This window comes from Spodoptera frugiperda, chromosome 31 (assembly GCF_023101765.2).
Source record: "Spodoptera frugiperda isolate SF20-4 chromosome 31, AGI-APGP_CSIRO_Sfru_2.0, whole genome shotgun sequence".
NCBI lineage: Eukaryota > Metazoa > Arthropoda > Insecta > Lepidoptera > Noctuidae > Spodoptera > Spodoptera frugiperda.
In genome coordinates, this window is record NC_064242.1 from 5,123,427 (window position 1) to 5,150,527 (window position 27,101).

General features: G+C 33.7%; 2 protein-coding genes across 3 annotated transcripts; one reads left to right on the forward strand and one right to left on the reverse strand.

Moving 5' to 3' along the window:
• Positions 1-271: 271 nt before the first annotated feature.
• LOC118276089 (prominin-1-A) lies at positions 272-23,963 on the reverse strand. Of its 2 annotated transcripts, none has more exons than XM_035594252.2 (18): positions 22,807-23,963; positions 21,406-21,461; positions 11,570-11,793; positions 9,544-9,731; positions 8,280-8,375; positions 7,465-7,667; positions 6,826-6,961; positions 6,210-6,380; positions 5,977-6,076; positions 5,747-5,828; positions 4,744-4,904; positions 4,061-4,282; positions 3,523-3,638; positions 2,896-3,086; positions 2,212-2,370; positions 1,663-1,802; positions 963-1,053; positions 272-560 (listed from the first exon to the last, which is right to left on the reverse strand). In XM_035594252.2, the coding sequence occupies exons 1-17, from the start codon at positions 23,801-23,803 to the stop codon at positions 978-980; spliced, it is 3,318 nt and encodes a 1,105-aa protein (XP_035450145.2). In that variant the 5' UTR covers positions 23,804-23,963; the 3' UTR covers positions 272-560; positions 963-977. The 2 variants fall into 2 exon arrangements, with proteins under 2 accessions (XP_035450145.2, XP_035450144.2); XM_035594251.2 differs by having other exon boundaries at positions 997-1,053; positions 22,807-23,961.
• Positions 17,954-21,304, forward strand: LOC118276090 (protein takeout). The gene is made up of 5 exons (XM_035594253.2): positions 17,954-18,121; positions 18,311-18,533; positions 18,956-19,080; positions 19,594-19,746; positions 21,026-21,304. The coding sequence occupies exons 1-5, from the start codon at positions 18,046-18,048 to the stop codon at positions 21,181-21,183; spliced, it is 735 nt and encodes a 244-aa protein (XP_035450146.1). The 5' UTR covers positions 17,954-18,045; the 3' UTR covers positions 21,184-21,304.
• Positions 23,964-27,101: the final 3,138 nt, after the last annotated feature.

Genomic DNA, 27,101 nt, shown 5'->3' on the forward strand with positions numbered 1-27,101 from the left:
ACGTAACTAAACAGAAATAAACATTTTATAATTTATACAAAAATACCTACAAATTAGGGTGCTTTTCTACAGAGATGTGCTACGCTATGTTGCCGTGGATGCGTTTGGCTTTCACCAATCATATTAATTGGTAGACATAGCTTAGCACTGGAAACATCTTCATAGCACGTCTTACTCGCACAGCCACATAGCTTAGTATCGGTGGAAACGGTCACATAGTTTCACAGCTTAGCTATTACATCTTCGTACCATACCTACATAGCACATCTCTGGTGGAAAAGCACCCCTGACCACGAAATATGTTGATAAAACTCACTAACGGATGGACAGATCAATTTAGTTGATTCTATATAGTTAGCAAAAATACGTTAAATTCTGTGAGAAATTATATGACAGAGAAATAATTAAAATAGACGTCTACAACATTTTTAAATATAAATAAATACAGACACTGGCTAAAATATAGAAATGACTTTGTGCCTTTAAAAGCATTTTCTCTTTGGTTCGAATCTTCTTTGGTAGATCACCAGCTGTCACTTCTAGGTGGTGGGGCGGGTGGCCTGAAAATAAGGTTTAAATAGGTCTTGAATGTTAGAAAAAGCAAACCTATTGATATGGAAAACATGCATGGGTATTGCTTCCTAATTGGTTTTCATATATGTATAACTATTTGGAAGTTATTGTGGGAGGCCTATGTTTAGCAATGGCCGTCTTGTTGCTTATATGTTATTGATGATGATGATTATGTATAACATTATTACATACTAGCTAGAATAGCTTCTGCTAGCAGTTTCGAAAGCGTTCTCGGTGTCAGCTTATACCTTGTTTGTATAATATGAAATATCATTAAAATCATTTGATTAGTTTCAGCGTGATTGACGGACAAACATCCAAACATAGAAGCAGACATATTTTTACATTTATACATAATATTAGTGTGATAGTGTGATTTGAACACTTACATAGAATGACACTAATCATAGGCAAACTACTAACCCAGGAGTATTCCAGTTGCTACCGTCACATAATGCAGTGGTAGGTGTTTCTTGTTGCCTGAAAAAAGAACGAAGTCTAAACTTAGGAACGATAATATAGTGCAAAATAGCTTTAGGTCTTGATAAAGCATTTAGTCTGTATAAATCGATTATCGTATTAACGTGAATCGATAAAAAAAAACTAAAATTCATGGTTTACTCAAGTAAATTAATGGAGAAAAGTATGTAGGTAGGTAATACAACCTCCAGGGTGATATACAACCTCTAAGGTCTAGTAGGTAGGTAGGTTGCGCGACGTCGTCGCTTCTGCGCCCTTTGCTCATAATGAAGAGTCCCTCTGTGACTCGAAACTAGCTTTTCTCCATTAGTTTACGTGAGTAAACAGTGAATTTTAGTTAATTTAGTATGTCTCACGATACTTATTATAAAAAGAAAAAAAAATAACACGTTAACTGCCACGTAGGTCACCGGTGACCTACGTTAGTGGAGGATTTGCCTTCAACAGTTTTCTGATGGCAGTTAAAGGTTTAAACGATATGAACTCACAACATCAACGTGATTTCACTCACAAAATATCCTTTACATCTCTCTCTGTCGCTACTAAAGCAACGCAACATGAATAACTGTGAATGGTCGGTTGTTACTTGTTAGCAAAACTTGTACTAACCCGGAGCCCAAGTTAGCAAGCGTCATAGCTTCGTGTGCCCTAATTTTCCTTCCGTACGACCGCCAAAGTTTGACACAAAGTGGTGTTAGCGCGGCACACCATGAAATCCCGAGGAAAAATCCGCACACCCACCAACCGTGCTGGAAATTATTAACAAGTTATAATGGCTAAATATCGAATGGCCAACTTCCACCTTTAAGTAAGAGGGTTGATTCTCAGGTCAGGAGAAGAATTATTGAGTCGTCTTTGAAGTAAATTCTTAGTAGAAGCACGGAGAATTGATTTTTTTGTGGCATACAGTAATGTAGGTTCATTTTCTATTATATTTATTTAATAAAATCATGCATAATTTTACAGGTTTAGCCAATACATTATACAGTAAAGTGGACTTGAAGAAGTGTTACAGTTATATGGAACTTTAATCCTTCTCAACTAAGTAAGTAAATTATTTTAACAGTCTCTTATTTTTCAGTGAAAATTCATTTTCATTTACATGTCAATTAGGACCTAAAGTTAAAGATACATATTTATTTATACAATTGTTCTTACCAAAGATGAAACATATTGGGAGCACAGCAGAGACCTGGCGGCTGCATACACAGAGTACAAAGGTTTGCATCGAGCAGCATGCTTGCTGGTTGATATAAGTACATGCGTTCTCCAGCCCGCTGCATGGGACACTAGGCGAGATATGTAGATTGATACTTTCTGTAATATTATAAAAATAATAAAGAATTTCATATCATAAATTCAATATTATAACAATGTTATTATGCTTTGACGAATGTAACATTTGCTTTGACGTTAAAAAGTGCCTTCCTGGTCTAATTTAAATAAATAATATTGACTTTGACTTTGACTTTTAATGTGATAATGTAAAACAATATCTTATTTTTGGAACAGTATCTAGTCGTAGGTACTCCATCATATTGCTTTAAATACATCATATCAACAGCCTTTAAGAGGCCACTGCTGACCAAATGCCTCTTCTCGCACGGAGAAGGTTTGAGCATTAACACATTGAACACCGTGGTGGTCACAGGTAACCGACGTTAGCGGAGGATTTACCTTCATCAGTTTTCTATTGGCAGTCAAAGACTTAATCACCACTTTTACTTATAAGAAAGAGATCATTTACCGTAGATAATATGAGTGGTTTTGATGATGACCATTTTATTTATAACCAACTTATAAAAAGAAGGAGGTTTTAGATGATAACTTTTTTAAACTTACTTTCTGAGCGATAACATCACCCTGGTTATCGATATAAAACTGCGCCGTATGGATGTGGCTTAATGAAATGTTGAGTTTTCTTCTAAATGGCAACAATTGAAGTTCCAATTCTGTCAGTTTGAAGACCACATCAGCACGTAACTGTTCTAGTGGTTTGATGTTTGTTAGGTATAACCTCTGTGTTCTTGTGGCTGTGAATATTAAGTTTTTTTTTTAATTCTTGCTTAAAACTTGTGTTGCTAATGTTAGGTATTTCAGGAATGATTATTAGGATTTATTCACGAAAATATTTGAAGAGAAAGTTCTATTAGTTTCAAGACACAGTAGGCTACGGGAGGTCGCGGCATCTGCGCACGCTGCTCATGATGAAGTCTCTGTGTGACTCGAAACTAGTAGAACTTTTTGTTTAAATATTTACGTGAGTAAACCTAAAGTAGTTATTATTTATATAATAACTACGTAGGAATTATTATGTTACGATATGTAATCGATTAGACAAGAAAAATCTGGGACAAATCAGCTAAGATTCTACGAAATTATTTAATTGTCGTTTGTAAGTAATTGTGTCTAAAATAAAAATTACTAAGTCCGGCTTTAGTATTGAAACGTAGAATAAAAGAATAGTACCTAAAGTTTCCAGTCTTCCTGCGGTGGTAAGATCCGTCACCTGTGCTGCGATGTTTTCCAACTGATCCACCAGAGACGGTAAGTCCTTACTAACAACTGGAACGTTGTAGTCCATTCTAGAAAAACAAACAAGCATGTTCAAGGGCTGTGAATAAAGGCTACTTTTTTGGTGTCGCCTAATTTTCATATCTATAACGGCAATAGAACACGGTTTCACTGATCAATTTTTGTAATATTTTCGTTGTCTTAGAATGTACGACCATAAAAAATGTTTTGGATTGGATATCTTTCATTAGTTAACTTGAGATTTATGTACTGCAACGTAAAAGTGTTCATTGAATTTACTTAAGGAATGTCATATTCAAATTTTGCCACACCTTAAAAATGTTTCCTGTAAAGGCGCATATAAAATGAAAAAAATTTTCTTTTGATAACAAGTGCAATATTTGTACGTCGATACGATCTTGCAGTCAGTCGTAATTAAGAACAAGCTAAGACAATCACTTTTGTGATTAAAAAAGCAGTTACACATGCTTACCTATATTTAGCGATATCCACATCAGATACAATTAACATTTCATGCAATAATCGGCTGAAGTTAACAGAGATCGTCTTTAAAAGACCAACGTCTATAGAAGAAGCCAGTTTCCCGAAGTCAGTCTGGAGTTCTTGCCACTCAAAGTAAGAGGTTTCTTTATTGACGTCTAATATTTTGTCCAGTTGAAAAACGCTGTATGCTGGTCTATCTTTTTCACAGTCCCTGAAATAGTTAATTTTTTATTTCAGTAACTTATAACTGTTACACTAATATTAAAAAGTTTGTAAAAGTATGCATGTTTGTCCGTTTCAAAGTGATTGACGCAGGAACTAGTGTACGGATTTCGATGAAATTTGGTATTCAGGCAGAATATGAGGTATCTTGGGTGATAAGATACTTTCTATCTTACGGGAAGGCTGGCAAAACGGCTGTCAGAAGCTGGTATTTAATTTTAATATTTCCAAGTGCAGATTATTGCAGACACTCTAATATAGACGAGCATATGTTTCAGCAGTGCAGTGTGCAGAACAGCTCGTGATAGTCCACTATCACGAGCTGGGCATGATGCTGGTACGGAAAATGTAAAAAATAACACAGCAATGTAAAACATACGAATGATTCTTGCTTTTGATTTTCATTAAATTCGATACGTGTTCATGGTGGTGTAGTCAAAATGAAATTACCTCAACACATCTTTAACAGATACATCGATAGTTATATTATCCATTTCTCTGAACATAGCGTCAAAAATGCCTTCGTTGTTCGCCAAGAGAGGTGATGGTCTGTCGAGTAGAGCTGTAAGAGTTTCGTACTGAGAGTCCCATAAGGCATGGCATACGTAGACCTGCAACAATAATGAATATTAGGTGATTATAGGTATTCAAGGATGGATTTGTTTTAGGAATATTTATACTAGACTTTACTGTTCGTTTTTGTATGGCCAATTTTGGTATTGTTTAGGGAAGGTTCATATCTAATACGTCGAGCGCATCATTAGTCGTACTAACTTATTATCGGTTAAGTGTAAACAGTCAAGTGTGTTTTTATACATTTGTCTGTTCAAGCAATAAGCGACGCATATCCGTCAGGTATGAACCTTCTCTTAAGGCTACATTAAAGTACTATTATTCTAGCTTTCATTTTACCTTCTTCTATCAGTACGTCATCATTCAGTTTTCCTTTTTACATCAACTGTTTCATCTGCTTGTCAATACATAATTACTATGACATTAGAAAAATATTACTAGCGTCAAATTGGTATTACTTACCTACCCTAGAACATGCAACGCTCTTAGCAATAAATATCTTAACTGCTACTCGTAATTAAGTAGCAACTAGCAAACCACACAAATCAAAAGTTTCACCAAAATCTTCGCATTCCATCTAGAATTAATTAACTGAGTGCACAGCTATAATAATATTCCCTAACTTATGTGTAACTTCATGAAAACTTGGAACAGTATACGTAAATACTAATTTGTAGATGAACTTAGCTCTAAGTTACCAGTGATGCATATTACGACCAACTTGTTCATTTAATGTGTTACGAACGCCTTCAAAGAACTACTTAGCAATACACATGAAAGTGATTGTCTCAACTCGATGAGCAAAGACAATTTTAAAAGATTTCTTCTACTGTGGTTATTGTGTGTGTAATTTGACTATGACATGGTTTTTAGAACTTACTTCTGCATGACCGGCTATGAGGAACACTGCTGATACAATGCCCCATAGCATTAGAGAGGCGAGACATAACCAGATAGCTGATCTGGAAGTTAGTAGATTTTTAGTCCATATATCTTTCAATGACATTTAACAAGATTTTTAAATAAATGAAGACATGAGTCTATAAGACGTTGTTAACCTGAACAGCTTTTCAAATATGAATGAAATATTGATACTGTAAAACTACTTACACTTTCAAAGTCCTTCTTGCATGATTCTTGGCACGACCACAACCGCAAAGCATGCCCAAAATTATAAGCATCATTACGAATCCAAATGTGACGATACAAGCTGAAAAGTATTTATATTATTATATTAGAAAAGGTGTATGAAACATTTTGCACATGTTTACGACACTTATTTGTTAGTTTACATCAAAACCTACCTTATTGCTTACAAAACAAGTTTCAAAGTTTAACTTTACCTAACATGAGTGTCCACCTCGCGAACTCATATCTTTGTACTCTCTCGAGACTTGATTCCAGTTGTCTTGCAATAGTGTGGAGACCTGACGTCAGATGGCGCACTATGTCGCTGAGGACTTTGGCAGAAACATGCACCGCTTGCCTTCGGTTCTCGATGTCTCGGAGAATGTCTGAGAAAATGAAGATAGAAGAGCGTTATTTTACTTAAAAAGTCTAAAGGGTCAGATCAGATCAGATTTTTTTTAACATGTGTTTGCTATAATTATGTAACTTTTATACGGTTTTGACGTGGTTTTGACATTGAAAAGTAGTGCGAATACATAAATCTTGTGTATACTATATACATTTAGATTTTGGGTTTATCGATAACAATTGGAAGGCTTTTGTTTTAACCTAGGATAGTACAGGGTCTTTTGTCAAACAGGGTTTAGGTAATAAAAAAAGCTCAAGAATTCAAAATAATCATTAAGCTAACTGGATAATGTAGAATCTACATTGTAGATCAGTGATAAAAATATTGTTCTGAATAGTAAAGTATCTAAAACATCATTTAACTGTATCCAATGGCACACATAACAAAACCTCATTATAATAAAGTAAAGTATTCATGTTTACCTTCCCGGACTTGTGTGGTTTGCGCCAGTATGGCCGAGGGCAAAGTTTTGAACTCTTGCCTGGCAGTAGATATCGCTCGTGTTAAATTCTCCACCCCTAGAGTACGGAGTTCCAATAACTGTTGCTCGTGTAGTATCTGAAATATTACATTGGATATGTTTTACTTACATACGGTCTACTTTAAACGCAAAATTAAAGGTGTATTCGTTTTCTGATAAGTACAAAAAAATCTAAAGAAGATTACTTAAAAGATCTGATTTGATGTTTGGATGTTTTTCAAAGCTATATGATGCATCTGAAACGTAACTATTAACCTAGAAAGTAGTGCTTTAAGGGTCAGGTAATCAGCCACCTTTCCAGCATTTCAAAATACTTATAATATAGATAATTCCTGTAACCGGCCAGTAGCAGGTCACTAAATGCTGCTCACAAATATGAGCCTCTAGCATAGTTTGAAACTAGTCGAGAGCCGATAACATAATAATTAATTTAGTTTGTCTCACGAAAGTTATAATAAAATTATCGATAATTACGCAATACATTTTTAATTTTTTTCTATTTCTCTATTTCAATAAAAAATATAGAAATTTATTTTATGAAATTAATTAAGCGATGCTGATAGATAAAAATTCTGTTTACCAAATCAAACTTCATCTTCAACTCAAGCGAATGGGTGTTGATAGTGTCACATAAAGGAGTGTCCTTTAGAGTGCAGTGTTTCTTCAAATTCTCGAGTTGACGAGCCAAGTCCTTGATACGGTCTGATGCTGCAGACGCCAGGGAACCAGCCTTGATGCTTACATCACGCAAAGAAGATATTTTTGAGGACAGATCTTCACTTTCTGAAAATATGAATAAGATGTGTAAAAAATCGATACAAATAAAAGTGTGTCGTTGGATACAGGTCGCTTTCAACCGGACTATCTGGAAGGCCAGAAGGCCTAAGTTCAGCAGTGGACGTCTTATGGCTGATATGATAATGATGATGATGAAGTATATCTATGATACAATATGACCTTTGCCTTGAACTATTACACCAAATTGCATGTAATTTTTTGGGGCTTCATTTGTTGTCAAGGTAAGGACAAAGTCATTAAATTTTTAGAGAAAAAATATTGTCCAGCATTTAACTATTGCTCTATTCCTAGAAATATAATCGTTTTGATTAATTCATTTTATGCCTGTCTATAAATAAATCTTACTTAATTTTTTTGGTCATTAGGAAGATACTTAATACCAAAGGATTATTTTCTTTATCTTAGCGATTATTATACATTTAAACTTTAAACTTTTGATTATCATATTTTATACATATAATTATATTATCATATTTTTCAAGGTCAAGACAGACATTGCAGTTAAATAAACAAATTAGTCACAACTAGCAAAAAATACTAAATGTTAAGACACAAAATTCCTCTTAAACTATAATATTAAATCCAAAATTAACATACCTGAAATAATATCTGCCAGGGAATCGAATACCAAATCAATACCGCTTTCAGAAGATATCGCCTGCTGAATGGGCTCTCCCAATAACGATTCAACGTCTGTGAATGAACACGTAGCCATTAATTCTCGAATTATCTGACCATTAATTTATAGTTTATCTATATTAATGCCTGGATTAGACCTGGATATTTGTTGGAATAGGTAAATTTATTATTTTTTTCTAGAAAAGTTAACTGTTATTGGTAACAAAATTACCTTGAAAGATGAAACATTATGAGTATTAATTTTATTAATCTCTGAATTTAGATATTATTTGTCTTAGGTGTAATTTTGAATGTCAGTTTTTTATTTAATGTTTAAGCACAAATAAATTAATTATGATGAGTAGCTAAAATAAATTCATAGTCCTAATATCAAATATACGTGCAAAATGAACCATATAGCTTGTATTTTTGAGAAGTACTATCATACTACTTCACCCTAACCTAAACCTAAAAATGGGGTTCAATGGGGAGGGATCCATTTTGTTAAGTCAGGTAAAATCTCTAAAATATTTTCTAAGTCTGAAAAATACTATGCTGAAAACCGTATCAAAATAAGTTCAGCCAAACACGAGATAATTGCGTACAAACATAAACACATACATAGGTACAGGTAAAACTGAGAACCTCCTTTTTTAAAGTCGGTTAAAAACATGCATCCATGTTACACCCATCATAGAACCAAGATTAAAAACCTCCAATCTATTTTTCAGCTTCAAAAAACAAGACCACAGCTCTTCATAATGGATAGGTCGTTAGTGGTATATAATCTGCATAACGTAATAGTTACACAAAAAGAATACGAGTTCCTGTCATAATATGGACGCCATTTTGCGAAAAACTTAATTAACGTGAATAATGTTTAAACAGGGTGCTTTTTAATTGAATGTGCCAGACATGGTGTGTTATATTATGTATGTTTGTGAAGTAAGATTATGCTGGTTTCGCCTGAGGGGTAAGTAGAGATGCAGCGGATGTGCAAGCAATTTTCGTCAGTTTTTTTCTGAACTTTGATTCAGTTATTCAATTGTAACAATGAATATGAACACATACATACAGCTAAGAAACTGCTAGTCTATTCTGTAACTTGATCGCGATCCGCCATGGCATTGGTTGTGAGAATAATCTCGACCAATGACATAACGCGAGCATACGATCGAACTCACTTCGAAAGCTACTTGAATGTTCTTACAGAATAGCAAGGCTGTTCTTGATGACAACTTACTTTTTAAATCCTCCTTATAAGCATGTAGTACCAAGTCCACTGGTGGTACAAGGCTATGATGCAACTCCCGCGCAGCAGCCGACAGCCAGGACGCTATGTCAGCGCATGCGCAACTGACTACATTGCGCCCGTCAGATGCAGCCAAGCGAGCTTGCTCGTTGCTTACTGCCATCCCTGATATTAGGACGCTGAAAAAATAATGCAAATGTGTTGTAGTAGCTGTGTAATACAGCTACTTCACGTCGGTCATGTTATAAGTCGCTTAGTAATAAGGGTACAAAATACAAAAAAAAAACATAGTTGCTAACTAAATGATAGGTCCTTTGACTGGAGACGACTCGAGACGTCGTTGCCGTCAACCGTATTTGGTATCATTAAACCCACTTCCTTATATTTTATCAAGCTATTTTTAAAAAATAGTTAATTTTTTTATTCAATTTAAAAAGACTATCAATGGCCAAACTGATAGATATAAAATACTATCACAAAATCCATTACACCAGTAATACTATTCGAATAAATCAAATCAAATTAAACTAATTTAAAGTTACTACAAGTTCGGAATTACTCTAATTACTCTCGAAGTTGCTTTACTAGTTGAAATTCACAGTTCAATGGAACGAAATAGAACCTTGGATCAGTAACTTTTTGTACTATTTGCTCGTTACGTCAAGTTCCCTTTTTAATGAGCGTTGACGAGCGTCGGGGACGAAAGGAATTGGGTGTTGTAGCGCCACTTGTACCTATTAAATTTTAATGGGGAGAATATTATTCACACTATTGGAATAGTACCTGATTAATGTTATTTAATTATTATTAATGTTTAAAGCATTTTTACATTTAATGGAAATTGGGTCACATTTCTCCTTGTGGTAAGCGATGATACAAATCGAAATATGCTTTTTTCAATACATAAGGTGAATAATAATGATGTATATTTTCCATTCGTACGGAATATTTTTAATGCAGTTATGAATTTAAATTAATTCATGCTATGATGCGCTCAGATGTATTAGTTCTACCGATTAGAATATTTTTCCACAAATTCAATGTCATCACTCATTTCCTATATTTGCCATCAAAGCCAATTACTAAATTTTCAAATATTAGTACATTCCACATTAGAAAAAAACGCTATAAACACACGATGAGAACTAACCTTGATTTAATCCAGTACCTTGATTTAATCAAGTGCCATGTAATGAGTATGGCTTTCAAAGATTTACCAGTTTTCCTATCAAAAAGGCCAGGATACACTGTCGGCGTTTAATTTAACTTTCGAGAACTTTCTTACGTATTGCAAGAGGGAGGCTGGAAGTTTCAAAGAACATTTTCACTAAGTATGTTTGAAAATTAATTAGGTACATCGCGGTCGGGACGTGTGTAAACATCGGGATCGAATAAATTAGTTTTTAATTTATTTAAACACGATTATAAGGAGTTGTTTATTAGCCGTTTAATGAGTTTACTTGTTTGTTAAAACACGGTAGTGTATAAATGGTTGTGGAAATTTTGTTCAGAAGTGACTCATGTTTTGTTTTTTTAGGAAGTTGAATGTTTATTGAGTATGATGATAAATGATATTTATTTCTATAAGTAGGTTATAAAATAACACTTTTACACGTCAATATTTCAAATAGCTAGATGAGGCTGGCTATTAGTGGGGACCGATTAATTTAGATTTTTATTTGGTAAGAAATAGTTTTAAAAGTACCTAATAAGTAATTTTAATGGAGAATGCTTAATTAACCTAACCTAACGTAGTATAAAACAATTTGCAGAAATGTCATTAAAGTACAACATTTCGACTCATAAATACAACCTAATCTAAATATTTTCCAATTACACGGAGTGCTGATAGGGGATTAAGGAGCAAGATAACCGAGAACCATATTTTAAGTTTATCTATTACGTAAAATAACTAAATGAAAATCTGTTCCGCCAATATTCTGGTATCTCATACTAAGGGAAGTACGAAAGCCTTTGAGAGTTCCTTGAGAAAATACAAGATTAATATCGTACTAACCAGCAGACAAGCACGACGAATAAAGTCACAACCACCAACGCTCTGTCATTGCAATCTGAGTTCTCCGCTTCAGGGAATAAAGCTCCAGTTTCCAGTTCATCCTCGTACCTGGACCTTGAAAATAAGGATAGAATTCCCAAGATGAGGAGGTACGCAGGTATTACCAGGGCAATGCAGGCAAACGCGATGATAAATGCCAGGAACGTTGATTCAACTTTTATTGACTGAAACAAAAAACAATTACGTCAGGAAGATGAAAGTTGTAGTCTGTAGTCTTATTACGAGTTTGCTTTACGTTGAATGAAAATGAAACGAGAGCGCGTTTGATTGGCTGGCACGAATGAACTAACCAATCAGAGTACCGAACGCGCTCTCGTTTCGATCTTGGTAAACGGATTACATTTTAAAATTGTTTCTTTTTTTTTGCTTTTTCTGACTGCTTAGTTTTAAGGATGATAGAAAGAACTGCCAATTTTGGATATTAGTGTTACATTTATGATATTTTGGTCTGTTCCTATTAATATATTGCATAAATAAATTTTTTTGTTTGGTTTATTTTTGGTCTACTTTTTTAAAATATCTTTTTTATTTTACGCTTTGACACACTTAAATATAAAATAAAAAGATAATATAATATGAGCTTATAATATTCAATGTTTTAACTTTATGTAAATTTTTACTGTAAATATTTCCTGTTGTGAATACGAGTCGATAATTTTAGCTCATTACCTACCTACTAACTTGATACCGAATAATGTTAATTTTATTTCGGAAGTTTTTTTTTTATTAGGCGCTGATTATACAGTTTTAGCTCATTTTAAATAAAGACTATTGAAGAATAATGCTAATTTTAAAATAAATCTATTTATGGTTTAATTTTGTACTTGATTTTATTTTATCTTGAGTACTAAGGCCATCATTGGTGGCCTTGAGAACAACTTATTGTTATCTATTTTATGTATGGCGAATAGTTTGGTTGCCTATACAGCCTTTTAATACGTGTTGACAGCTAGCTTGACCAGATGATATATGTTGTAAGGTATACACAAATAATAATCAGGATGTAGACTAAGGGGTTTACTCTTGAATCTAATTCCGATCGATCGATATTGGTATTGTGAAATTTCGTACTCTTAAGTTGCAATACTAGCGCCTATTGCATCCATGTAGCGTGGATATTGAATGAACTTAATGGTTTTATGTTACTCGTATTATTATAGTTTGGCTTTATATTCTGTACTCTGAATGCTTTTTTAACAGCTACGATTGTGGTTGTATAGTTTTGACATTGAATAATTATTGATATTTTATTGAATTGAAAAATATTTAACCTATATTCTTAGATGCGTAGCGTGACTTGGGGTGCCGTATAAAAATTTGTTTGGTGTCACTTTTCTCATCAAGCCTTAAAGAGGGGTTACCGATGCTGTGACAGCGAGCCCATGTTTAGTTATTACTAAAATTAGTGCCAACTTTTGAAGGCATGCTTTACGCGAAAAAATAAAGAATTGATTATTTGGACATTTGTGATTTCTGAAATGGAATATAAAACTGGGATTTTTTTATTTTTTGCTTACGCACGTTGGCCCGGGGCCCGTATAATTGATACGGCAGATACGGTGCTACCTACGCCCTTTCCTACATTGAGATTGGTTTTAAGAGCAAGCGCCCAGGGCTTTAAAAAGTGTGTTGGATTGATGATATCTAAAAAATCGAGAGAAACAGACGAGTATCAACGGTATAAATAAAAATATCACCTAATAATCGCCAATAGATGAACCAGAAATACCCGAAAAGGCTCTTGAGGTAAAAACAAATGAAGAAAAAAATAAACTAACTTGCTGAGTCATACAAGGAAATAAAGCATAAAACGACTAACACGTGAATTGATCTCAACAGTGACATTTAAAATAATTAGGCCGATGGCAAACAAAACCAGTATGAATATTATTCTTCCAATGTCAGTTTTACAAGATTATGCAAATTACGTTTACATCATACCTGGACAGTTGTTTATTGATTACCATAACTTGATTAATTGGTGTTCGATAATATCTATGTTTTGGCAAAACTGAATCTGTTATGTAACCTTCGATAATAGTGTTGGTTCAGCTCTATCTCTAGGTTAAATAAATAATCGTGTTATTATGTTAATAACAAAATCTAAATGCTACCCAAAATAGATGTATTATTATTTTCATCGATTTTTTTTATGGAATAGAGGGCAAATGAGCAGACGGGTCACCTGATGGTAAGCAATCAGCGCCGCCCATGGACACCCGCAAAACTAGAGGAGTCATAGGTGCGTTGCCGGCCTTTTAAAAAGGAATACGCTCTTATGTTGATTTGTTTGGATATAAAGAATTAAGAAATTATTCATCTCAATTATCTTACGGGCGCGAAACTCGTAGATGTCAGTTATAATCCATTACAATCAATGTCAAATATTACTCGCAGTTATAGAATTCGTGATGTTGGTACGAATTTTTAATAAAACTGTATATGAATAATAATAAATAAGTTTTTAAACTGACATGGTCACTAAAACTAAAGTTCGTAAATAAATTAATAAATTCGGAAATGTAAATTGACACAAAATATACTAAAATAAGCAGATCTCACATAGCTGCCTGTACTAATACTAGGTACCAATATTTAATTAAAATAAAGTATGTAAAATGTTGTAAGCCTTACGCTTAAACTACATTTTTTTTACTATCTATTTTGTACATACTTTTGCCTTGCATTGCAGTCTTTTACAATTCTTTCAAACTTTGTGCTTGCTTTAAGATTATTGGCGGTAAAATTGTATTAAAATCAACAAACGAAAAACTATTTCTATTGAATTAAATAATAACAATAATAAAAGCCAATATACTAGAGGTGTTTTATAATACAAATCAGGTATAATGTGGCCTTGGGTTTAATATTCACATAAATGGTGCATCAGAACAGGTCACCTAATTAAGTCGGTCGATAAACAAATAACAATTTAATTAATGAGTACCAGCGGATGATGTCACTGAGATAACCAATGAGCTTCAAGTAAACTTGACCTTGGGGAGCGAATGAGATGCAATTCTTAAACGAAATGAAAGTAAGAAGTTTAAAATTTTAATAAAATGAGGTAAGGTGCAAGGCCTTTGCCCTGCAGTGGGACGATCATGGCTGAAATTTAAATCTAAGGTGCAATCAGGGTTTATATGCCAGTACGCCAGAGATCCTTAGTAAACTTAAAATAACAATCAAACTTTTTATTTACTGAATCTTATCTTAGTCACTTTAAGTACTTTTATCTAGTTATTTAATTGGAGAAAAATATGAATGGTATTATCATAACACCATGGAAAATTACAATAAAAATATTAATAAATCATTTCATCTATTTAGCCATAAGTCCTTTACCGGAGCTTCGGTTCGAAAAGCAGGAGTAGGAACGGGGTGATTTTTAGTCAGTAAGTGTCTGACACTCCCTCTCGCCTCACCTAAGGCGAGAGAAGTCATTGGATGATTTTCCCCCTCAAAAAAAGCCCTATGTCCTTTAGCAAAATAGTCTGATATAATACTAAGTAATAATACCGACAAACTAACAAGAATCGAGATATAATCGGTGTTAAAAGCTTACGTAATTAGGAATGAGCGATGTGTCTTTTCCGGAAGAAAAATGTGCTCTTGTGTTAACGAGAGAAGGAAATCTCGAAGGAATCGTATATTAAATGGGCCTGACATTATATCCTTTATACTTTTCCCAAAAATATTTGCTAAATGGAAAATATCTTTCGTTTCTAAGGCCGGAAAAATAAGTGTTGATCGTGATTTTGATAATCAATATAGTTTTATATAATCAGATTAATAAAATGTTATTTTAGCACAAAATGTAGTTCTGTTAAGAATCATCAAAGTCATATTTATTTCTGACCCCAAATTTATCACATTTAAGTCCTACTGAATTAAGTTTGATTGCACATAATTCTGTAAGTTACTCCAATTTAAGTTATAAAGTAATATTTTTGAGAAACTTAAAGTAATAAGTTAATAGCTCAGATTCAGCTATGTGCAGTATACCACCTTTATTATGTTATTTTATATCATATCATCATCACATTAATTTGTATCATGATATTTGTTTACCCTTTTTATGTTTGGAACCATCATTAATGACTCTAAATTGAATTTACATTTACTATGCAATTTAATTATTGAAACAAATTGTAAGGATATGTTTCATTGAAATTATAGTTAACACACTGATTAACGTGGTCAATTGATAGTAATATTAAATTACGCTATATTATATGCTCGTTTATCGGCTTAATAGTATAAAAAAATCTGTCTGTCCTACCATACACGGAGAAAACGGAACGCTCCCAAACGTCGCAAACAGGTGATGGTAAAAAACTAGTTTTATTAAAAAAAATAAGGAATTCAATGTTTATGTATATGACATACTAGTACATATAATAGTCGTATAATAGTTGTAGTCAACTGCTTAATTATATTAAGGCTAATAACGAAAATGTATTTTATAAAATTTGTAGCATTTTTTTGGGAGCGTTCCGTTTACACCCTGTATGTTAACTTTAAATTTTCCACGGAATTCAGTTCCAATAATATCATCGATTGTTTTCCAAATAAAAACTAAACTTGATATACATATTCTCATGGTGCAATCCGTATGTTGTTTGAAAGAAAACCTTGTTTACCATAAAACAAAGTTGTCTTTAAATAACATAACAACGGAAATATTTTGAGACTTAGCACTTCATTTATACTTTAGTGCCTGCTTTATACGAAATACTTCAACATTGGGAGACGTGTGTTCAAAAATGTAAAGATTTTTCTTCGCACCTCTTAATAGTCATCAACAGTGCATATTGTTGTAGTGTAATCGATTTTTATCACCAGTGGCCAGTCTGTCTAAGTTAACTAGCCCACTACTCAGGAGATATTATAGTGCCCAAGTGTGTGTGCAAACACAAGTGCACTCTTTGTTCCCTGAGGTCTAAATTCGAGGAGACGGTAGACCGCCGCGACTGGAGATCAGGCACAGGACCATAATGGTCATTTTACTCAGAAAATGCCAAGCCGGTGTGTAAATCGAACCCCCGGCACGTTGCACGATCACCCACCCACTGCGCCAACCATTATTAACCTTTATCATTAATTTTCATTTCTAGAAATTATGGTGTTGCTAAACAAAAATAAAAGAGGACGGAATATTTCACATTTTGAATAGAACAACTAAAATTGGTAAGTCGATATCGTCAAACACAAAAACATAAGCTCTTGATAAACTAAAGTCTTTGTTCACGTCAAACTTGTCAATATTTTCCTTCATAATTCCCTTTAAAATATTTAAAAGTGTTTTAAGCGTGGTGGTGCCGATGCCGTGGCGATGGTGGCACATTATCGCCTTTACCGTCTATCGATCGATAAAACATATCGAGTTACCGGACACTATCCTTTTAAAACGTCCATGTCTTAACTTATAACTGACGTATGTGATCGTTATGTGTTTACTGTATTATTGGCTACAGTTCAATTTTACGTTAAAATTTTGGTGATTTAAAGGTTTTTGACGTCATTGTTTAAGGTTGTCAGTTTGCTTGTTTTTCTTGAATAGGTTGGTGTTATTAAATTACCCGTTGTTTACTGAGTGACTTACTGCAATACTCAGATATATTTAATGATTAATTAAACTATTCCTTATTAACGATTTTCTTTCGGAAAGAATTGCTATGGACTGGGTTAAATAAATCATTAAATGAATCTGAGTGCGGCAATGAGAGTGAGAGTGACATTCCAGCTCGTCCGCCATTCGAAGCTCAACACTTTGAAACGAGCACCTGGCTTCTGTGACGGACAGACTGCCAAACTATTATTTCCTTATTTGTTGACATTTCAAAAGTATCTATTTATGTTTTAATTGGAATAAATGACTTTACTTTGACTTTGAATTAAATTAATTTGGATACCAAAATTTTACGCGTGAATACTACTTATTTACGTCATTCTCTATTTTCGAAGACGAGTTTTCCAGATTAACATATTTTTTTGTTTACAATCGTGTTGTAAATATAATCTAATCTATAATTAATATTTTATTTATGGACTTATTACATCCGTAGACGCAAACGATTTTTTTAATTGAACATACCTATTGGCGTATTGTATAATCAACATCAATCCAAAAAATGACCTTGACCACGTTCATATTTCGTAAGTAATAAGGGCTGTTATCGTAACACATCGGAAGCAAGCTTTTTGTTTTGCCATAATTTTAAGGTCTCTGTCATCGTAGTCTTCCACGAATATTTTGACCGGTTTTGCGAGTTATAGCTCTTTCCGCGATAGTTATTTTTTTTATAAATTGAATATAAAGTAGATAAATATAATAGGCCTTGAGTCAGCAGGACTACTGAATTCACATCAGTACTGATCTCGACTTCAATAGTGGTTCACGACTTTTGGCCGCGATGTTTAAAATAAAATTTTTGTTTTCTTTAGTTTTACTTGTAGCTGTTTTAGATTATAGTTCAGCTAAAGTCGCACGTGAGTTATTTAAAGTCCATTTAGTTTTTAAAGTTATTTGTAAATAACCATCGTAATCGTAATTTTTGTCAAAAATTTTACTAATATTATTCGATTACTTTTTGTGAATTTTAATTAAGTTTCATCTCAAGGTTGAAAGTCGTTAACGTGTAACTATCTAGTTATTTTTATTTTTTGTTAATATTTCAGCTGATTACATCAAAATATGTCCCGGTCTAAAGTCAGATTGTTTGAAGAAAACTGTTCAAGAAACTTTACCACTATTCGTAAAGGGTATACCTGAACTGGGCGTCGAACCAATTGATCCATTGAGGACAGAAGAAATTATTATGGTCCTGCCTGGAGGATTCAAAGTGGAATTCCGCAATGGAACTTCTACTGGACTGAGAAAGTGCACCATTGATTCTGTAGAGTAAGTAGCCACTGTTGTATATTACACAATATTTCATAATTAGAATAATACTAGCAAACCCGGCGAACTCCGTTTCGCCACCAATGTCAATTCTCCCTGTTTTCTTGGTTTTCTGATGATTTTTTCCTGAATTTTCCTTGCAAAACCGTTGAAATCGGTTCTTGCGTTCTGGAATTATAACGTCAGGAAGGAAAACTCGACTTATTTTTATATTATAGATTTACATACGGTATTAGTATTAGGCAGAGTTGTAGTTTGTACCTAACGTTTCAAAGCCATGAATTCTGGAATGGTACATCCAAATATGCCAATTCATTACTGTTCTTTCCCTCAGTTTATTTATTTGGAGACTATAGTTAATTTTACCTACTGAACAAAAGACGACATCAAAATGGTGACCAAATCTATTATTTTAATTTCAGATACCAAAACGCTGAAGCCAATATGAAAATGCACTGTGATTTAAGTGTTAAAGGAAAGTACAAGGCCAGTGGAAGAATACTGATTGTATCGATCAACGGCAATGGTGATGCGAAAATTAAGATCAGTAAGTACCTATTTGATAAGTAAGTTCTACTTGGTATTGGGCCCAGGGAAAAGAGGTAATGCCATGGTGAATTATTTGTATGAAAAGTGATAGCGAAGGAGTTAATATACGGAGAAATGATGGACAAAAGAAACAGAGTTTTTAACCCAAATTAGGGTAAAAAGCTAACTAGTCTGCCAAGGACGAAGTTTTTGGCAAATCTTAATCACATAGTCCAGGAGTTAACGTGTAAGTAATGTAAGGGTAGAAAAAAAGAACTACTAGCTTCTGCCAGCGGCTTCGCCTGCGGTTCGTAGCCGTTTTGACGTGATTGTGTAACAAAGATACATAACAGAGCTTCACACAAACATTTGTATTTATAGTATTAGTGTGATAATTTCAGTAAAAAAGGTTTATAAATATTTTTCCCTACAAATAATATTGATTTACAATTAAGCACGAAAGATGATACCAAATAATTGCTGCTCCCAAATCCAGATTATGTGTATGATAAATATCTTGTGTTATTTACAGAAAATGTTGCATTGGAAGCCAAGATTAAGTTCCATGACGTTACTCGAGATGGAGTGGTATACCATGAAGTAAAGAACCTGATCATTAACCAGAACTTCGGAGACAAGGTCACGTTCGGTCTCACTAATTTGTTCGAAGGAAACCCACAACTGAGTGAGTGCAATACTTATTTCAGTATTATTTTATTTAAAATTATCTTAAGATGATCTGAAGATCGTGGTCATGGTGGGTGATGCTGGCGCGCAAGAATTGTCTCCATCGATGACGACGATCTTCAGACATGAAGGACCGACCAGAGAGAGAGAGAGAGATCTTAAGATGATAACTTAAATGTAGGGAAAATAGACATAAAAAAAGAAAACCTGTCTTAATGCACACAGTAAAGAATATAGTCAAAGTCAAAGTCAAAAGCATTTATGTTTATAATAACTGTCGTGAGATATACTAAATGAACTAAAAATCACGGTTAACTCTTGTAAATTAATGGAGAAATGCTCTACTAGTTTTGAGTCATAGAACGACTCTTCATCATCCGTAGGCTGCGCGACGTCGCTGCGTCTATGCACGCTGCTCATGATGAAGAATCTCTCTGTCACTCGAAAGTAGTAGAGCTTTTCTCTATTAATTTTCGTGAGTAAACCGCGATTTTTGGTTAAAACAAAAGCTTTTAGTTTAGTTAGACCAGGAAGCACTGTTGAACTTTAAACAAAAAGAAAAAAAAGTGTCAGTCTGAATAAAAATTAAAAACATTATTTTTAGCTTTATTTTTGTCGTGTAAAAAGAATTATTCACAACACTTTTTGTTGGATGACATAAACGCTAAGGAATAAAAATATAAAATGTTAATTTTATATTTAACAACAATGGGTAATAATAAAGCATTTATGTATCTTGGGTTTTTAAGAGAATTAATTAGGTTTATTTTTATTAGCAATCGCTCTAAATTAGCTTAGTTAAATAAAATGTCCTTCTTATATAAAAATGCCAAAGGTTCTTCTGAATCTTAAAAAGTAATTTAAATAGTGCTTCGAATGCCATTAATTAAATATTCATGTTAAAATAAATGATAAACGTATGTATGAATTATTGAAGGTGAACTTGTTATTTTGTACATTGCAAATTAAATAAATAGGAATAGTTATAAAATTACAATTGGTTGTTAACATTTTTATCACTTTATATCACGGAAAGATCTTTTTACTATACCGGTTATTTACGACATAACTTATACAATTTTTTATGACTGATTATACTTCCTACACTTAAATAAATAGCACTGAATAATCGGCTCGAATAATCCAACCAATCAGAGCCTCGAACGCGCTCTCGTTTCGATTACTTTAAACTTGTACTAAGAGTAAAGATGGCCTAAGTAAGATGAAATGACAAAATGGCTTCTTAGTTATTAAATTATGTTTTTTTATATTATCAGGTGAAGCTGTGCTACAGTTTTTGAACCAGAACTGGAGACAAGTATCCGAGGAGTTTGGCAAACCTCTTGTCGACAAAGTTGTCGATATAGTAACCGGAATTGTGAAGAAATTCTTCGAAAAAGTACCGAAAGAAGAACTGTTCATCGAGTCAGAGTGATATTTTATTACGGACTATAAAAACAGAATTTGGTTGTGAAATGATTAAAAAAATAAATAAATGTTATAAAAAAAATAATAAATAGAAAAACTTAATAAAAAAGTAAAAAATCAATTGAAAATGACTGAGTTTTATTTCGGTGGTATGGTGGTAGTTGATCAATGAGGCATATCAAACAATAGGTACCTAAGTACAAAGTAAGTATTTAAAAACTAAACATACCTGTAAGAATGAATACGGAAATGTAAATTCACCCCACACTATATCCTTGATGAGACCTGAAAATAGAATAAAACATCCATTAAATATTATTTCTCATACTTTTTTATAGGTATGTAGTATTTTTGTGAAAACATGATCAAGCTTGTTACAGCCTCTAAATATCCCTGTATGTGTAATTAAAACTGTTTCATCTCGGGTCTTCCAAAGACATTAAATACTTGAAAAGGAAACGTTTTCCTATTCGTGTTATGGTGTATATAGAATTTGTGTTTAAATACATCTTAACTCGGGAGAAAATTTTGAAGGGGTAGAGTACACCAATTAAAATATAACACCCATTGTTCACCAATTTTGTTACAAATCCCATGTCAGTATTAAGACTATTTTTAAAGGGGGAGAAAATCATCCAATGCCTTCTCGCGCCTTGGGCAAGGCGAAAGGGAGTGTCAGACTATTACTGGGTAAAAAAAGTTTTGTGAATCTCGCCTAACGCCCTAAGCCAGCGTACCGCGCGGTAAGGAACTTTGTTCCAAAAACCATCCCGTTCCTACTCCTACTTTTCGAGCCGCAGCCCCGGTAACCCATTAGTAGTCTGCATCTCCGGGATTAATAAGACTAGGTGTAGGTAATCATATCTAAAAAGGATAAACAGCTCTGATTTCTTCCTATTTTGAAGTTGGTTAAGAAAAAATAATAAATATGCCCCAAGAGAAAAATAAAACAGTACAAAAATAATGATGCTCCGTCACCTATATTCCAATTTCGAAAGTATCCAAACAAAAAAGAATCAGCTCTGGTACTTGTAGATACTTTATTAGCGGTGAGGTAACGAGATCAACTTCGCGACCTCGTTGTGAAGTCGAAGTGAAGCCTTTTGATATTGTACGGACGGTCACGAGGTCACACCGGTATGTTACTGTCTTTATCTATATCTACTGTTTTATTTCAAATTGAGGATAGCTTTGGTGTGGGGTATGTTAATTTGTTTTATAGCTACTGCTACTGGTGATGGCGATGGTAATTTAATTATTGGTAATGAATTTGTGACTATACTATTTCTCTCTAGTTTTATTCGTTCGAGGATTTTTTTTTTTTTCAGGAGCGTCGCCTATATTTACTTCTTTATATATGCATAAGCATAACAAACAAAAAAGAAAGACATAGGTTGTATGTAGCTTTTTAGACATTTCTTAAGAATAACTCTCATTAATAGACCAATGAGTTTTAAGTATGAGTATATAATGGAAAGTAACTGTGATATCATCAAACTAAGTAAAAAAAACATGATTAACTTAAAAGTTATATAGATAGCCAGCATACACGTGCGAGTGAAAAATGCGTTACATGTTGTGAGGATTTTGGAATCAACATAAAAATATTTTAATTGAATTAATTGCTTACCCACAGGAAAGTCGAACGGGTATATCAGATAAAAAAAATCCGACATAAACCCGAAAGGATGAAAGGTCTGCTCCAATTTCAGCGCTGGTATTAAATATTTTTCTTTTTGTGGTAAATTACCAAATCTTATTTTGCTTCTGTCCTTTTCCTCGAACCAATCTTCTGTATAACTTGCTACAATGTCACTCTCAGTAACGCCCATTTCTGTAGTATTGTATATATCTATTGGTTCCTTAAAAACTTCTCTTGTTATTGGTATCACTTGAACAGTTGTTTTGGGTTCTACAGTAGGTGCTACTGTTGTAGTTATTTTCTTCACTACTGTTAAATCAGCCTTCTGTTGGCGCCTTTCTTCTGTTTTAGCATTTAGTAGATTATTGTACTTCTCCAACCAAGCCTTTCCTGCAGTCGAATTGTAATACAAATTTCCCGCATCTCTCTTTCTCCATATACTCGTACTCCCAATTTCCTTGCTCCCTTGAAATCTATGATCATGATTGTCATTTTGTGTATCTGGTGACTTCACAATATTTTGTGGAACGTCTTTATATGTTGTTTCTAAACAGTTGTCCCAAACAAGAGACTCCGCTTTAATAGTTTCTACATTTTCTCCAGAGTTCTTCAAGTATTTTTCGCTATTTCCTCCGTCACTTCCATCTAAAAGTGAGTTACCATTTTCTCGGCGCGCATATTTTTCATCATTGGTTTTCTTGTTTTTCATCAAGTAAATTGTGGAGATTGCTTGGAAATTCTGTTCTGGTACATCCAAGGCGGAGGCCGGTACCGTGCCGCCAACATCATTTAGATTGTTTCCGGCGGAGACCGCGAGCGTCGTTTCCGATGTCGTTTGAATTTGTTGGATTTGCGTCGGAAAAATGGCAGTAACTTCTAGTCCTGATAAACTGTTTATGTCGCTTCCTGTGTTCAGGGTAGTTAAGCTTGTTTGAGAGTTGACTCGATTTGCAAGCACGAAGAGAATTATAGAAATCGTCGCCATTACGATGTCATATTTATTTGCTACTTTAATTTAGTTTATTTCTCCGCGACTGTGTGTCGTAAGTGTCGAGTGTTGACTGAGTTGTGGGGTGCGGGACATTCGACGAGGGATTTGTAGCACTTAGTAGTCTGCCCAGCCACGTTGCACAATCGTATCACGGCGGCAACGTTCCTACTGTTCCTTTAGTGGATTATGTGAAGAGTAGGTTTACTGTTGTAACACGCTCATAACTACTTATTATTTACATTAAATATTGTTACCACTAATGATGTTACGTAACTAAATATGTATGGAATAATATAAATTCTTTGTCGTTTACAGAAAAGTTATAGAATTAATTTTGTTTCACCAAAGATTTCTTTTGCTAACCCTGTCAAGAAGAATATACACTTTATCTATTCGGACACGTGTTAAAACTTTGGTTTCTTATAAGTAGGTAGTTGGGATTATAAAGTACTGTTTAAGGTATAACGATGTAATTTTAGTACGACTTAGAAGATTAAAACAACATTGGATTAAAGTAAAAACCATTGAAAGTAGATTATCTTTGGAGATTATTTTAATCGTGTTATTTGGGCTACGTGTTATCCACAAACATGGAGAAATGCATGGTAATTTTGAAGTTTTGCTAGTCAGCAGCTTGGGTCAACTTACGTTTAGATAGTCACACCAAAACAAACCGCCATAAAAGAAGTCAATGAAAATTACAGTACAATGACTTATCTCTTTAGCTCAAGGAGCCAAAACTGTTCAAAACGTTGAGGACACTGGGGATTAAGACTTCATGTTGATATTATGATGAAGTAGAGAACAAAAACATCTTAATCAAAGCATTAATTAAACTCAAAATTTAATCACGTCTACAACAAATGTGTAAAAAATACAATTTCCACACCACAACAGTGAGAAAATCTTACAAGTTTTTACATAAGAATATGGGGTGAACGTTCAGTTCAATGAAGGTAGCTACCTCTCTTATAAAAAGTCTAATATAAAATGCATGCATGGTCTTACCCACATCGTTATTACCAGTCAAGTTGAGCCCAGCCTTAATATCGTCTCTCGGTGTTTTTAAATGTAATTTAAAATTTTAGATTTTGTCGCGTTTTCGTTACAATTTTTGCCATAATTCCTAATTGTTATTTGTTTGTGTTACAGAAGTACATGGGTGATGCTGATTGCTTACCATCAGGTACTCGTCATTAATGAGCGCGTTCGCCTTGTTTTAAAATAAGTAGTTGCTGTAAAAGTGTCATTAAAGGTACTAAGCAATAGATTTTTTTTTCTAATTTCACAAATCATCGTCTCAAATATTTAGATCATGAATCTTCTAAACCAAAGAACCAAATTCCACACACACTACTATTTTCGTTAACATTTTCTGCTATCAAAGAAAAATGTGATGTAAAAACAAATTTCCCAGTACTTACCGATCGGATTTCCTTTGCATCCATACATAAAGTATTTGAATACAGGCGTCGAAGTTGAATTATTCATTCGACTTGTACGCGGGCTCAACGGATACTATTTGAAATGCAATCGCGCATTATGTGAGTCTTTGCAACTGTTTGTCACTTTTCCAAACAGATTTAGAAATGGATTTGTGTAGTAGGTAATAGCAATTTTATTGGATTAATGTTTAAGAAAATATAATTATGTAGGTTAATTTTATTTGCCTATTATGACTTGTGAATAGGAATTATCTACCAACACATTAGAACTTTGTATAGGGTGAATTTTACATAGATTATGACATGAATAGAAAACGAATCTCTTTCACAAATAATAATAATAAGTCAAAATCATATCATTAAAATTTGCCAACCTTTGAAGTATAACAGGGGGTATTTTAAGAATGTAATAAGGGCCAAACCAAAACGAACATAAAAGCTGTTCTATTTATTGAATCCGGAAACGCACCTGACGTAACACTCAGAAAACGCTAACAAAGGATCCCTCACTTCAGAGGTACGCATAAAATATTCCTTTATTGAATTTCGCAAAACAGGTGCAACAAAAAGATCCGATCTTAACGTAAAATTACGCGTTTTGTGCCCCTAATCGAAAGACGTAGGTGCACATATATTAAATTGTGTACCTGATTTGTGACGGTTGTATTAATGAGTCAAATATATTGGAGTTATACATTGATGTATTCGATGTAAGTACAACAAAATACTAACTGCAGGTTTCATACTATGTGTCTACTACAATTTTATAAAAGTATTACTTGACCCAAGCTAGTACTTTAACCACGGGGTTACCCGTGTGGTAGTTGCTTCAAACAGCTGAAGTGGCATGATCTTATTATTCTCTCTTATCTTATACGAGGGAAAAGTAAGAGCTAATGTCTCTTTCACACGCATCTGAGTGCACTTTGTTTCACACAAACAGAATATTTCTAGACGTAAGTGCGATCGGACTTTTAACCGCGCGCAAGGCGTGTGACAGCAATTTGAATACCGTAAACATCGCGTTTCAGGTCTCAACCATTCCCAAGCATTCCTCTAAAATCACCTTCCCAAACGTCACAAGCACCACTTGAGAGTTCACAGCAATATGCACTTTAAAAGCAAAGGTGTGAAAAGGGTGAAGTGACTTTTTGCGTGGCACTAGAAATGGGGGCACGCGGCCGTTACTGTGTGTATGTGTGTTGAGTAAACAGACTGCTTTTCTTTCAGGTTGAGGTTTGCTTGAGATTTTTTTAAAGGTAAATTGACTGGTCGCATGTGGTTGAAGGGAAACGGGTCAGCGGGTCTCGGTGGCGTGTCATGTTCATGTATCACCAGAGTCGGACTTGACGTAATGACATATTTATTATAACATTTACGAATTTCAGATTGATTTAATGGCTTATTGTTTTCATATAAAGATCATGACGGTCATGTATACAAGTACCTATTATAGGTTTCGAACAAGAGTTTCTTAAGTTCGTTATTTATAGATCACGTATAATGTGGAACTATTTTTATAAACAAAAGGTCATCAGATTAAAGTGTTGTGCTAATAAATTTAAAACAAGATCACACGGTAAATGTTTATTTTACTACATACGTTAATATATTATTCTCCCCTGAGACATCCGACATTTAAATTGGAGTACAAACTCAGTATATACATATCTATTGACATTTTAAATATTTAAAAATAAACTTTTTTATTTTCAGCTTTTAATGTCGTTTATTTTTGTAACATTTGAATAAAATAGTAGTAAATGTGAAAAACAAAATAATAAAATTATTAGTTCATCACTGACTAAATTAGCACAAAAATCATCGGTTTTATATGTTCTTTTATT